This window comes from Haliaeetus albicilla, chromosome 15 (assembly GCF_947461875.1).
Source record: "Haliaeetus albicilla chromosome 15, bHalAlb1.1, whole genome shotgun sequence".
Taxonomy (NCBI): domain Eukaryota; kingdom Metazoa; phylum Chordata; class Aves; order Accipitriformes; family Accipitridae; genus Haliaeetus; species Haliaeetus albicilla.
The window spans coordinates 32,780,137-32,795,290 of NC_091497.1; the positions used below are offsets into that span (position 1 = coordinate 32,780,137).

A 15,154-nucleotide genomic window follows, 5' to 3' on the forward strand; every position below is an offset into this window, starting at 1 on the left:
CTTTATGGTGAGGGCACCCAAAGAAAGGATGTACAAGGAAGAAGCTAAGAGCTGGATTTCTTTAGCTTGGAGAAGAGAGCGCTGAGAATATCATAGGACTGTCCTCCGTGGCCTGAAGGGTGGTCATAGAGAAGATAAAGTCAGGCTTTTCAAAGATGCACAGTGAAAGAATGAGACGTAGTGGCAAAAATTGCAGAGACGGAAATTTCAAGTAGCTATAAGGAGAAAATCCTTTGTAATAAGGGTGGTGAAACACTGAACAAGGTTGCCTGGAGATGTTGTGGGATCTCCTTCCTTGCAGATATCCAGAACTGAACTAACCAAGGCTCGGATCTCGCTTTAAATTTGTTAGACCAGGTGACCTTCAGAAATCCCTTCCAATCTACACTCTCCTTTAATTCTAAAGAGAATATTCTATTTTCATCTAAAACACCCAGCTTAGATTGAGGTAATATATTAATAGAGAATAATGACATTAAAGAGGTTCAACTAGGAATAAGAAATACCTATTTTAAGATAATGGAAGTAATTGTCTCTGAGAGTTAAACTAAGAGTTATCTCAATGTACTGTTGGAATGTTTTCAAGATTGGAGTGCAATTTAAGAAACTCATTATATGTGACAAACTTATTGTCGGTTGTTTTTTTCTGGAAAATTCTCAAATGTATTCAAAGTATTTTATTTTGCAATCTCAAATTCTTTTCAGTGAGACTTCAGTTTTAATTAACAAGTATCAAAAAATTCTCTTTTAAATTTGAATGTTTTGCCTTGCCCTGCCTGTCTTTCTGATCACTTTAACGCTTCATAAGTAATTTTTAGTCTACAAGGGAAAGATTGCCTTTACTCTCTGCTCGTACAGTGATTAACACAATGTAGTTCCGATTCAAAGTACTGATGATAAAGAAAATTTGAGATGGATAAATAGAAGACTGCTGCATGTAGAGCAATCACATGGCTAACTGCATGCATATGTGGTTTTATATGTATATATAAAAATAAATGCATATTATGACAGCAGCATTTGAAGTGTCGACTTCTTTTAAAGGAGTTTACGTAATTTAGTGACCAACATAGGGTAGAGGAGGCTGGTTTTCAGTTTTTAAAGAATTAGTTATATAAAGGAAGTGAGTTTCTTGGTAAACCAAAACTCCCAAACTGGCTACGTGTCTTACAGCACAGGAGAAGATGAACATATATATTCCCTTTCCCCCCTGCCTTCGTCCAGTTCTATATTAAAGTGTGCATGTGTTCTTCATTTGCAGAACATTGAAACAAGACTAAAGATTTGTTTGCCTGAAGACTTGGGGTCTGCTCTGATGGATGGTGTAGTTCTCTGCCATTTAGTAAATCACGTTCGTCCTCGGTCTGTAGGAAGTATTCATGTACCTTCACCAGCAGTAGTAAGTTGGATGTTGTTACATTGGGGTGAGGGGGAGGAATGTTTGAAAAATTACTGGTTTATTGCCAAATGGTATTTGGTTACATAGAACAGGTTGCTGTTCAATGAATGTTCTTTGCTGTTAGGGGCAACATTTACATTATTAAAAAATTCAAATGTTCATTTTTTTAATATATTTTATGTATATTTATATACACACACATCTATAACTGAGTAAAATTATCCTGCCTGTCTGATCTAGCAACAGATCAGATTTTTTTTAGAATGGTCTTTTTGTTCAGTACAGTATGAAATTCTATGATTACAAGATCTTGTTCTAGGAGACCCTTTTTAAAGGAAAATTAGCCCCTTGTTTGTTGATTGAAAAAAATCTGAGGTTAACTTTAGCAATGTCTGGCTTAGCAGATGTCATGTTACTAAAGCACTTACAGCACTTATTAGCATATTCTTCCTATTGGGTTAAATGTACAAATTATTCCTTTTACTTGCAGACAGAATGGAATAGGATTTAATATTGGCTTGCCAAACCTGAGGACCTGAAGATTTCAGGACATAAAATCAATGTAATCTGTGTGGGTGTGCATTTCTTGAAATGTAATTTTCTTAGTGTTTTCTCTGTTTATTTGATGTCTTTTGCTTGGACAGATCATTGTTCCAGATTTCTGATACCAGTCTGGTTCTGAGGAGGTTTTGTATGTTTTTAGACTGTCTGCCCCCTGCTTTTTTCTTTTTTTTTTTTTTGAACGTACATGTTGGTAAAAATTTGCCATCTACAGATGAGCCTGACACTCAGTTCTGAGAATAGTGTGTGGATTTCAGAGGCAATCTATAAGAAAGTCCAAGAAGACAGTTGTTAAGACGCTTTCTCAGGTGGTCTAGTGGAGCTTCTTTTGCTGTTGCTTGATTTTAAGTTACTTCTGTCTTTGGTAAAAATATGACATTGTCAAAGTATGCAAACTTGAACTTCTGGGGCAAAAACTTAAGTTTTGTTGCTGTTTTTTGTGGAGGAGTGCTGGTGCTGTTGTTGGGGGTTTTTGGAGTTTTTTTTAAATAAAAATCTTCTGGTGTTTTCTATAACAAAATGAAAATATTTTAAATCTATTTTTATTTTGTTTCAACTTCATATTTATGATGTTCTCTTGCTTAAAACAGCTTTCAAATTACTTTAGCCTAGAAAATTAGTTCTTTGAAGTCCCTGCTGCTATAATGAATCCTTGGTTTAAGTGGGTATTCAGGAATTACCATTATTTCACATCTTGAATTGAGAAAGTAAAATAGTGAGTTGATTTTCATTTTTTTTAGTAACGTGGTATTTCCGTAAGTATTTGGTGAATAGTCCTGAGTAAGACAAATTGTGGAAGTATTTGAAATTCTACAGTAATAGGAAATTTCTTCTTCAGAGACAATTAAAATTGCGTATAGTTACTATACATTTGTGAGTACGTAAAAAATTTAAAAAGAGCCTGTTAATTACAGTTAAGGCTGTTCTCCATGATGTGTGTTGAAATCCTTCATCAGTTTACTTGCTGTCCAGAAAATCAATGTCGTCTATCACAAATTGTCGTAAGAGGCAGGTTTTAGAACCTCACAATCTGGATGTGAATAAGTAGAGATCTAAATGTGCTGGTGACTTTCATAACTAAGTAAAAGCAAATGGCATCCACAACTTACGTCCTCAGATTGTATTTGTAGGCGTGATGTTTTTAGAGTAGTAGAAAAAAAAGTTGAGCAGAGTTTTATGCACTGTTTTCAGGAGAAATATGGAAATGGTGCATCAGTACAAAAATAATGCAATAGGTGAATTGACTGAATTAATGGTTTTGACTTCTTTTGCCACAAACTATTTTTTCTTGGTTTTACAGCCTAAACTTAGTATGGCCAAATGCAGGAGAAACGTGGAAAACTTTCTGGATGCATGTAGAAAACTGGGGATACCAGAGGTAATTTAATTAAGTCTGTCATTTCTAAATTATCAAAAATGCAAAACACATGAATTACTTTAAAGCTGAGGGATAACTTTATGAACTACAGTTTTTCAGCAATTAAGACATATAATTTAAAAAATTGATGTAAATAATGTGATTTAATACTACTTTAGTGCATTTAAGTGGCTCATGTCATAGCACTTAAAAATTGCAACTTTTGTCTTAAGTCAGTACTTCAGTATTATCCCCAATATCTCCTTATCTTTTCTTATTGGAAAATAAATAACAAACATGGTAATCAGGTCATATGTAATTAGAAAACAGTTTGCTAATTTTTTTCATTATACAACATAACTGCATTTTTACCTAGTGCTTTTAGAATATGGACTTCATTCTTTTTAATTATTGATTTTCCTTTTTTTACAATATTAAGCATTATTGTATGCATTGTAAAAGTGACTAACACCACACTCATCTCTTGTACTGAAACACTTCTGCAGTGATGTGAAGAAAACCATTGTCTCTGTGTTAAGTATGGAAAGTTTGTATGAGTAAGGTTCTATAATGTAGATATAAGTGTTTCAGAAGCTGGAAATAAGGAAATTGCAGTGCTTGATGTTTTCTGCTTTTCATTTAAGAATGGCAGCATTCATCATGTAATTTATTCTCATATTAATAAGGAAAAATATTTTTAATGTAATGAATTCTGGAGTTGCATTGGGAATATTTCAAAGACTCCCTTATGGTCTAGAAGTACCTATTAAGAAAAAGTTAATTTCAAATGCATGACTTTCAAAAGAAGGTAAAAGTGTTGTACAGTCTTTTTAATCTGAAAACATGAAAATTGCATGATGTATTTTCACTGTTGCATACATATGACAGTATAATGAAGACTGAGTTCTTTTTAGTCTGTGTTTCAAGAATGCTGAAACGAAAGGATATTTTGTGTGTATCTCCCCCACCACCCCCTTGGGGAGCAGATGGTAATGCAAAGATTTGACATTGCGAAAGAATTCCAGTTTGAATTCTTTATATTTTCTCTATGTTTTAGCACTTGATTTGGAGGACAACAAAAGTAACAGATCATTTTTGCTATTTGTAGGAATTTTGAGGGGGAGACTTATTTCACAGCTCCAATGAATGGTTCATCATAAATTTAATTTGATAATTCATTGTAATAGGCTGGGTCTCTAAGTTGTAATGGATGATTTAGTTCTTGTAATTATGTAATATATTAAGTTAGAATGATTTCGTATTAAAGGGAAAATTTCAAAGAAGATCAAAATCTCAGTGCTGTGGGCTTGTAGACGTGGAGTGTTTGTTAAGCTGCCCCAAAATTCATTGTGTTCTGATGCATCATAAATCATTCAGTGAATTAGAATACAAGTCAGGTTTTTCTGGATATAGCCTGTTGGGAAAGAAAATGCCAAGAACTGTTTTCACTGTTGTCAAGAGGTCTTTCAGAAATGGAAAAAGAACAGAAATATTTACAAAGATCCTTGTAGTGCCATATTATAGATGGGTAAGCTAAGCCTTTACCCCAAGTTTTTTTTATTTTGGATTTCTATAAGTATGCTTTCTGGAAAAATGCCTTTTTCTTTTCTGTGAATAGACATTTTTATGTATTTATTACCCCTCCTCTTTAATGCTTCCATTGAAATTAGTGTAGAATTTTTTAGGATTTTTTTTTTTATTAAAGCATATTTGTTGTAGAGTTGCACAGAGCCTTAAGCACAAGGCCAGATCTTACCAATCTGGTTTATAAACTAACCATCCTTATGAATTGAAATAAGCATTAACTTCTCTTGAGGGGAAAACCTCATTCGCTTATACATTAAATGAGCAGCTTGCAATTGTAAATTTACAATACTTTTTTTTTTTCAGTACTCTGAGGATATTCTTTTTGAATAGCTGTTGGTAATTTGCAAATGTGTATGTTTGCTATATATTGTGAAAATCCATCGTGTTGTGGAATTAGCTGGTTGATGATGGAGCTTTGCTGTGTGTTGGAGGGACATGTATTAGGAATACAAAGTCGTATGATAGCAAGTATGACAGCCAGCTGCATACTTCTCAGCTACAAATGGGGTGTTTAATGCTGCTTCGGGTTGATGAGTTGCACATTGCCTAACTATCTCTGGACAAACCAGTAAAACGAATGCAGTGAATTATTTCCTTTTTTTAAAACAAGCATCTGATGGGAAAGTGATAGGTTCCACTTATGGATCCTAATACCCACAGGTATTAGGCTTTTCTGTGATACTTATGTCCATGTGTAGTTCCTGAGAATTAACTTGAAATTCTGCTTCATGGGTTTTGTTTAAGGATTTAAAATTGTCATAGTTCCTGTTGGTTTGTTTTCAGTTATTTACTGAATGGAATAGAGTACATGCTATTTCCTGAACTCCACAGGTTTAGAATAATATCCTGCCAAATCACGTAAAAAGAAAACAAGAAAATAGCTAAGTAATTACTGTGTTGTGCTGATGTGCATGGTCTCTTACTTCTGTGGCTTTCAGCATTCGATTCTTGGGTCAAAATTGCTTTCCCCAGAATGATCCTAGAAAACTTCATCCAAGTATAGAAAAATGCAATTGGCATCCATATCCAAATGTGTCATAATAAGTATCAGGAGTTGGCATCTTTACCAAAGAATCACAAATACAAAATTGGGGAGCATGAGCATCTCTTTATACAGACCCGGTATGTAGGTGATTCTGAAAGCCATTACCTGCCAGATGAGAATTTCAGTACAACGGGTGACATCTTGAAATCACTTTCTGCTAATGGCTTTATGATGCTCTGGATCATATGCAGAAGAGATGTTTCAAGCTTACGGTTCTGAGCCTTTAATAAGAAACTAAATAGCAAGGCTCTTACTGCACTGGTAGGCTATCAGAAGTGTGAGAATTGTAGGACAATCAAATTGTGTCCGGTTTTGTCACTAACTTTTCCTGTAGAACCTTATCAGCAATCTTTGTAAATGATCATTTTTTGAGACAAAACAAAATTTTTGTTTGATGTGAGAAAGGGACGGTGGCAGGTAAGCATCTGAAAGGCTGAAGATTCAGACGATGTCTGCCGTGCCCCTCAGGAGGTATATGACAGAAAAGGTACAATCTTTGTCACTTAGAAAAGTACAAAAGACGACTTTTATTTTACACTGTCAACTAAAAACTGTCAAATTGCCTAATCTCCTCTGTGATAGCAACAGAATGACAAACACTCCTACTTTTTGGCTGATGCAGATTGAAGCAAGTGGCGGTAGCTGTGTGATAAGGAGGGGGTGCCTGTCCTGCTGCATTTTTCAGAATAACGTGCAGGACTTGGATGGTGCCGCTCATGGGAGTAGATTGTCAAAGTCGCACGAACCCGCTACCTGCACCACCTATAATGCTTGCCCGGGACACCTATATTGCACTCACCCTCTCACACTGTCTGGGTTTAAAAAATAAAGCTATTTTTTTTGATTTATTTCTCTTTCTGTTTAAGCATGGCCCCCAAAGCATCAAATGTACCAGTTCAAATGCCGTTTTACTCTTCTTAGTGACATCTCGTCCCAGAGGTATTAAAAATATCAGGAGAGTCTGAATTATTATCACATGAGTGCGTATGTAGAGTTACAGAAGTATTTTGGTTTCAGCTGCTCTTTCATAAAACCAGTAGCAATATATATAAATAAAGACAAAAATATTTATATACATTTATTCAACTTGTCATTTGCCATATTAGAATCAGTATTCATACTAGCAGCAACGAAATAGACTTTCCCATTTTAACCTGCAAATCGATAACTTAAAGCTTTAGCTTTTATTCTTGGTAGCTGTTATTCTTGGTGATCCATATTACTGAGCATTTTTTCTTATGCATTTTCAGTAACATTAACAAATATTCCTGTCAAAAGGAAAAAATAACTGGTTTGTGGTGGGCTGAATGATACTTTATTACAAGTGAGATTTAGACCAAAACACAGCTGTAAATGCAATATGTTATTTGAAAGGCAAAAGTTACAAGTTTTGGTCTGCATTTCTTCTAGTTCTCAATTATGAACAAATATGGCATATCAGTAGTAGGACCTTCTAAGCATTTTGTTAAAAAAGAAATTGAACAAAGTATTTTCAATGTTTGTGAACCAAAATGCAGAAGTTAGCTTTTTACAAAGACACAAATTAATTTTTATGATGTGCAACTTACACTAATGTAGTAGCTTAGCAGTTTAGGCACTTGAGCATCTTTTACCCCTTTATGGGGCCTCTTCAAGTCAGAGAAATTAGGTAGAGTTATTTTTAAAAAAAGGAAAATACTTTCCCCACATACACAGACACATGTTGTCAATCTTCATGTAGCCTGAAAAAAAGATAGACTTAAGTTATCGTGATTGATACTAGAATGGTAATTTCTGTTGATAAAAGGTAGTGATAAAATGAAATCTTTCACAGCCAGTTGTTACAGCGGGTTTATTGAGCTTCTGTGTTCCAGCATGTCAGCAGTGGTGCAGCAGGATTTAGTGGGACAAGTTAATTCCCAGATGGGAAGGAGAGACTTCTGCCACATCTCTCAAATTGTTAGTCAGCTACTTGGTGCACACGTACTGAACAGAAAGGAGTGTGATGGTAAGAAATGGCTTTTTGGATCTCAAGTCATCATATGAAGGTTCCGATTACAAAAGGCTTACCTGTGCCTCTTCCTCTGAATTTCGAGTCCTGCGAACAGGAGCTATTACTGCGGCTCACCTCCTTCTCTGAAAACTAGGTCCGCTGTGTTGCAACGTAAGCCAGAATTATTCTAAAAATCAATATGATTTGTGTTACTGTAGGAATGGCTAATTAAGTGAAACAAATAGGAAAAACCAGGAGGCTTTTGTATGTTAAAACTGGCAGAACAAAATAAAAGAAGCAACCAAGCAGAGTGTGAATATTTTATCTTCTACCCACCTATTTGTTGTTCAACTGGTAATCATGTTTCTCAGTTTAATGCAAGGTGTATTTTCATTACCACTTAGGCTTGTTTTCTGATCAGTTCACGTAATCAGTTACTTCTCCATAGTTTCATCATGAGACCTCCATGAAGTTGCAGTAAGTTTTCTCAGGTACGGCTCCTTTCTCCACCCTTTTGCTCTGGGCTCGGTGACGTACGCTATTTGGCCGACAGGACGGAGTTAAGGCGTTCAGGACGTTGTCGGAGTACTGAAAGCAGAATTCTGAGTCCCTGTCCTTTGTGGTTTGAGTACAGTGCGTATGCACTACAGACTTCATTCCTTAATGCGCTTCTGCAAGCTTACTCTTGCCTTTTTTTTTTTTTTACCAGAGTCAAAACCTGAGGAGGTTGGTTTTGAAATGCTCTCTGTTTTTCACACTCACTGCAGGAGCACGTAGAATGAGGGCGGTTTGTGCACACAAACAGCTTTTGTCGTTCCACTTTTGTCTTACTGTGTTTATTCTGCATGCATGATTTTGGCAGCTGTATGATTTCATCGCGTAGCTTCATAGATGTAAGAAGTCCGTCCATAAATGCAATGATTAAGTATATGTATTTTTTTTAGTATCATTTCAGTCTCCTAAATGAGAAGGGCAGCGCTTGCAATGGATGGGTGGGTGGGTGGTTGTCTGACTTTCGGTGGGGGTCATGTACTTTTTCACTATTTCATGATGTCATGTTGTAGTTTGGTATTTCCATTTCACAGCATCTGTAAAATTCTGGTAACTTAAGTGGAAATACGCTCTCCATTACTAAAAAGCTATATATATTTTTTTTTTTAAATCTAGAGTTACATTACAGAAGTTTAAAATACATACAGTATAAACATTTTACTTAATAAGGTGTGACTGTAACACCAAATTATCCATTGTCACAGAACACACAAAAATAAGCGAGAACGATCTTACATTTCTCAGGCTTCCCCAAGTTTCACTGTGTCGCTAAAGCACAGCATGGCAGTTCCCATAGGAAGTGTCTTCTGCATGTGTTGGCTGGGTTTGTATGCTTTGGCTTCTCCTGTGTACTGCTTAATATGTTAACCTCTGGTTAGCAAGTTCTTCAGTCTCTGTAAAAATTCAACCTATTACCAGCTCTCATCCTCTAACTCTGAAATTACTTCCTTTTCCATTTGACTGCAGTAGGGACTGTTGGGGGTTTGTTTGGACAAAAACTGGAAAAAAAAAAAAAGTCCTTTTTTAAATTTCTGTCAGATTTGCTATATAAATTTAAGTTCGATTTATCTTAGGTATTTGGTTTGGGGATAGATATATTTGCAACAAGTAGGAATTGAGTCTTGTATGCCATTTTAAAATTAATCCAGCGTTTGCTGTGTTTATTGGTGTCTGGTGAAAGTGCAATCTATTACACAGTCGATAGTCATAAGTAGTTTGTTTGCCCTAAAACTAGTTTCTCTGGTAAGCAGCTTGTGGATGTAGATGTTCTCGAATACAGTACTAGTCCCATCCCATTTTCAAACAAGATGGGCATGTTTTTTTCAGTCTGTGAGTTTTCATCCTGTAGAAAAAGCCAAATACAATTGCACTGAAGTTTGTGATCGCACTAGAATTTTGAGTTGAAAAAATTCTGAAAAATGAGTGTAAAAATAGCAGTGTTGTTGCTAGGCAGGGTGGTTTTCCCCGCTCTGTGTATCTGCTGGCCTAAGTAACAAAATTAAAATGTTGCAGGTTTTAACTCCTGTTAAAGCTAGAACCTGTCATGGTAAGCAAAAATGAAGAAAGAAAAAAAAAAAAAGTGTCACTTTTTTCTTTGTGTATGAATGACAGTTCTGACTTGCAGTTGCACTAGTCACTTTTCAGGATAGAATGTTCTTTTAAATATTTTAAAGTTTAGTTTATTGCCAAGTAGACATTGAAACATTGCACTAACAGAAAGCAGACATCTGAACTTCCACGTCTTCGTTTATTGGGTGTACTGTCAGTTCATTAAGCAAGCGAGACTGAAAAGCTACTAAAGAAACATAGTGTTCCTCTGAAACAGGGGATCTCTTTCTTACTTCGTATAATTTTATTCAGTAAGTATTCACCGTCTTCGATAGTAAGGCCTCCTTTGCAATGTACAATGGTATATCGTAGATTGAGTTTTGAAAGTACTAGTTGTTGCTTGGTTTGATTTTAATGTTAAATATTGTGTGTGCATATTGATATTATTATTACATACTACACTTCATTTTGTATAGCTAGTCTAGAGTAAATTACTACATGAAGTCGTTGCTACTTTCCAAAAAAAGTATGGGAGTCTAACCTGCTAATAACTTAAAATGCTACCTAAGGAATTTAGTGTCAAATTTGTCGGTTTAGAAACATTATTAAAATTAAGTACAGTTAGTGCTACATTGACTTTTTCAGTTTCCATCCCAGGGTATCATTTAAGATGATATTTGAATACCAAGTTTTAGATTATTATGTCAGAGAACTCTGCATACTTCTAACAATTTCTTTAAGTACTTTTTCTTGAGACTTCATATTGCTGCTGCTTGTGCTTTTAACAGCTTTCTAACCCACTGTTTGCTATTATGTAAGTTAGCTTTTACAGCTGGTTCCATTTAAGCATTTGAATAAGGCCCAGATGGACAAAGGTGTGCAGATCTCATTGGAATAAGTGGATCACACGCACCTCCTCACCCTTGTGAATCTGGGCATAATTTTGGAAGTATTTGAAGGCCTGAGCTCGTCTATCTTAATGTTCTGATATTGTATGACAGCTTCCGTATTTCGAGGAAATAAAAGAAAGCTGGGATGTCTAGTGACTAAGGCAATACTAGGAGGAAACTATTCCTACATGTTTATGCTAGAATATTGTGATAATTTATTTATCAATATCTTTCTATTTTTGTATTTTTAATTTTATGCACTGTTTTTTTCTGTTCTAATGGCTGCCCTTCGGGATAGGCTGACCTCTGCTCTCCGTATGACATCCTGCAGTCGGATATTCGTCACATTCGAAAGACTGTTGACACTCTGCTCGCCCTCGGGGAGAAAACCCCACAATCAACTTCTACCTTTCGCTCCTGGGATCTAATAGGCTTTTGTCTTTTCCACATACTTTTTATAGTCTTGATGTATATAACTTATCACTGGAATGTGCTAACAGCATAACCTGTTCGCATGTGCACACAAACTTTCTGCTTTGTCTCTGACAAATTACAGGTACTTAATTTCCTTCCTTTGTCTTACAAACTTCTCCCTTTCCCTCGCTTCCCTTCCTTGTAATATCTTTATTAATCTCTTGAAATAGGGGAGAGAGGGAGTAGCATCTTGAAGGCAAGTCCCATCTCTTCTCTCCCCTCCAGCTCTAGTTTAAGAACTTATGTACCTCTTTATTTATCGTTTGTTTTCTTTTATGTTGCCTAGACTACACACTAAATGTGTTAAAAGCAGTGAAGCTACTCTTTGCCCGCTTTTGGGTGTAGGCTAGATGTGTATCACAAGCTAAACAGAACTGAGCCTCTTACTTTTTGTGAAAATCCAAGAATGCTGCAGATACTGAAGCAACTGAGGTGGCACCTCAACAGATGATAGTATTTTCGGAGTTGGTGCCAATTATCTCAACTTACGTTGTATTAAGAGCACTTAGAGAACTATCTTTCAAATTACTGTTATTTTTTAATCCTTTAGATTTACAAGAGTACTGTAACTTTAAAGATTGTTGGTCATCTCTACTGTTCCGATTAAATTCCATACTGGAGTAGTTATGTTTTCCTACGTATATTTTGTTTTCCTCCAGATTCCATAGAATAATCTTTTTCTTCTGTCTGACAAAGCAGCGTTGAACTGCTTTTAAACACTTTGCTGTGTTAAACCCCAAAGCTGACTGTAAATTAGTAGCGGGTATGAGCAACCCATAATATGCAAGGAACTTTAGAATGTTTCGGGAGGAAGATCGTGGGGTACAGTGTGCTACAATAAGACAGTTTGAGAAAAAGCTGTTAGATTCCTGTATCTGCCATTCTTACGTGTGACGTCAAGCAAGTCACGTCACTATCTTGTCTCTGTTTCATCACCTGTGAAAATGCAGGTAATGTTTGTTTGTTTGTGTGACCAATGTAACAAAGATAACGTAGCTAGGAAAACAGATCATCTGGGAAGACTCGAGATTTTCCATCCCAGGAGGTTTTGAAGAATAGGTTAGGCAAGCGCTAGCCAGGAGGCGTTTGGGGATGTTTGAACTCTGCCTGTGGTTAGAGCGCTGGACTCACGACCTCCGTTTCCCTTCCAGTTCTGTTCATCTGTTGTAAAACTTGGATAAAGACAATTTTTTGTTTGTTTTACTCCTTATCAACATGAAATATATAAATGAAAATTGACTGAACAATAGAAAACCTTGACTACAAACCTATGCTGACATTGCAGTATTGGCCTAGATGCTGCTGACTAAATTTGTAATTCAGTCTCAGGCGAGCTACCCAAAGGACCTCAGCTTCGTGTCAGTGAAATAAATACATTCATTTCTCACTGCCTAGTATATAAAAAAATCACCTATAGGCTTTTAGAGGATAACTAGCATAAGACCTTGTATGTTACTGAGTATTCTGGCCATATGGTTATGATTTAGTGCTACACTATAAATATCCCCATTCCACAGATACTTGTAAAATTGTATTAAAAAACTTCTAAATGCAGTTCTATTCCTGGTTTCCATGGCTTAAATATATACATACATATATAAAAAGGATGAAATGTATAATCAGATACATATTTTAAGAAGGGAAAATTAATTTCAGATGATGGATAAATCAAGGTTTTTTTAAAGGGTTTAGTGTCTGGCAGCTTCCAGTGCATACGTAGAACTCCTCTATTGTAAGGAGCGTCTTCTGTGGCCAGGCATGAGTTTAGTGAGTGCTTCTAGGTTCTTCATACTTGAGGAGAAGGTACTAGTTATTTGGGTGTGTAGCTCCAGACTTGTGCCCTCATCCTGCACAGGCCTGTCTTTTAACTGTGTGCCTAGTTTCAGTGATTCCAGCACCGGACACTTGCTTACTCAGACCCAGAGCTTGACATTGAAGCTTCCACTTTCAGCAGATCTTTGTCTTGATTTTGGTTGTCTTGGTTTAACGATATTGCTTTTCTAGTGAAACTGAGAAAGTGCCATAAAGCTTGAACCAGTTCAGAATCTATTAATTGTATGATTCTTTATAGTCCAGTGTTGGTTTTTGAGACAAAAGTGATGTCTTCTCTAGGGCTGGGATTTTACTCCTGCTCCCATAAGTGGTAAACAGGTCTCTTGTCAACGCTTTGTGTTGTGCACTTCTCTCATATAGTACCGATCACATGTATGAGTATATTTTAACATTTTTTAAAATTAGAAAATCAGGTGGTGAAAGTCGATGCTACCATCTTATAGTACACGTGTCTCATTGTCTAATATTACGTCTGATTCTCCACTGTATCCAGTAGCTTTGGGAGGGAGGTAAGAGAAGTAGTAGATCAGTGTGTTTTGCATTTCCAGCGTGCAGAAATGGAAGTTCGTGTCTTCAGTGGTTTTGAGTGTTTTATCAGACTAGACACTGGGTTAGAACCTGAACTACTGTTGTGCCAACGTTGGCCAACTGGACATACCCCAGTCATAATGATACGTAAGTCTCAAACTTGTCCAAAGTTTTAACTTTACATAGTCTTACCATGCAGAGTTGTCTTTTAGTTACTTAGAGTACATTTTCTCACTGTCGTCAACTATGACAATATACAGTAATTAAAGTGTAATATTACAAGCACTTTCTTATAGTTCTGGAGTTGAAGCCATCTTGAACCAGGCTGTGAAAAATGAACATACTTGCTTCATGACAAGCACAGCCTTACCTACCTACCATACATGAAGCTTATCTGGTTTGGTATTTTTTTTTGGTTGTTATTCATAACACTTCCAAATATACATAAATCTTACAGGGAGAGGAATAGTAAAATACACCCTTGCATTTCTCTAAGTGCGAATGTAGTAATGTTTCTCAAAATATATTTCAAACATAATGCAAATGTGAAAAATACCTGTCTGCCCATCCCTGAAGCCCATAGTTCTGCCTCCAAATGGGGAGGTGGAGACTAAAACATATATTTAGCTCATTAATCTACTCTAATGGGTTCTTTGCTAAATTCAGAGTCCTGTTTCTGCGTTGCTGTTCCTGTGGCTTTAGTACTTGGGAAACCAACAGTTCACCTGACTGCTGGCTCTTCACCTTTGAGGAGATCCAGATACTGAGACATTCAGTTATGTACAACTGGTACTTACTGCTCGCAGCCAGTCACAGGATTAAGTTGATGACCTTGGGTTTAAAAACAACGTACATTGTAGTTCACCCACATAGTCATTGATAACATGAATTATATTTACTCCCCCATTTCTTTGCCCATTCATTTTTTTCGCATTCCAATAGTCGTCAGAGATTTTCAAACTGTTTTTTCAAACTTCATAAATTGGTCTACTCCAATCTGTGCTGTGCCCATCATACTGATTTCTCTTTTATCCCATGGAGGTCATCTCATCCATACTGCAAGAAAGTAATAAATACAAATTGTAGTGGATTTACATGCAGGTAAAATGTGTTTGTACTGGGTTACAAGTGGCATTTTGATGTGAGGATTTGGCTTTCTTTTGCCTTGAGCCAGAAAGGAGATAAATATTTTCAAGTGCAGTGTCATAGTCCTTCAAATGCCCCTTTCCCGTATATTAACGAGCTTTTGCAGCTGAAATCTGTGCATGGATCCCTTTGTGTTCCTAATAAGTTTTCTGAAAGTTACACTTAATATGAACAGGGATTGAATTAGACCTGAGCAAATACTCAGTCCAGTTTTCTACTCCATATACATTAATAAGTTTCCAAATTACTGCCACGTAATTGT

At 36.2% G+C, this 15,154-nt stretch overlaps 1 protein-coding gene across 10 annotated transcripts in view; it reads left to right on the forward strand.

Moving 5' to 3' along the window:
* Positions 1 to 15,154, forward strand: part of LRCH1 (leucine rich repeats and calponin homology domain containing 1) — a 125,792-nt gene that overhangs the window by 101,969 nt on the left and 8,669 nt on the right. For 7 of the 10 annotated variants that reach the window (XR_011327920.1, XR_011327921.1, XR_011327922.1 and 4 more), the window contains 3 exons: positions 1,262 to 1,399; positions 3,261 to 3,338; positions 11,210 to 11,467. Coding sequence is in view for 3 of the 10 variants with exons in the window: in XM_069802693.1 (XP_069658794.1) it covers positions 1,262 to 1,399; positions 3,261 to 3,338 (216 nt within the window). In the remaining 7 variants the exon portion in view is untranslated. The remainder of the gene's footprint in view (positions 1 to 1,261; positions 1,400 to 3,260; positions 3,339 to 11,209; positions 11,468 to 15,154) is intronic. The other 3 variants (XM_069802693.1, XM_069802694.1, XM_069802695.1) reach the window with 1 other exon arrangement.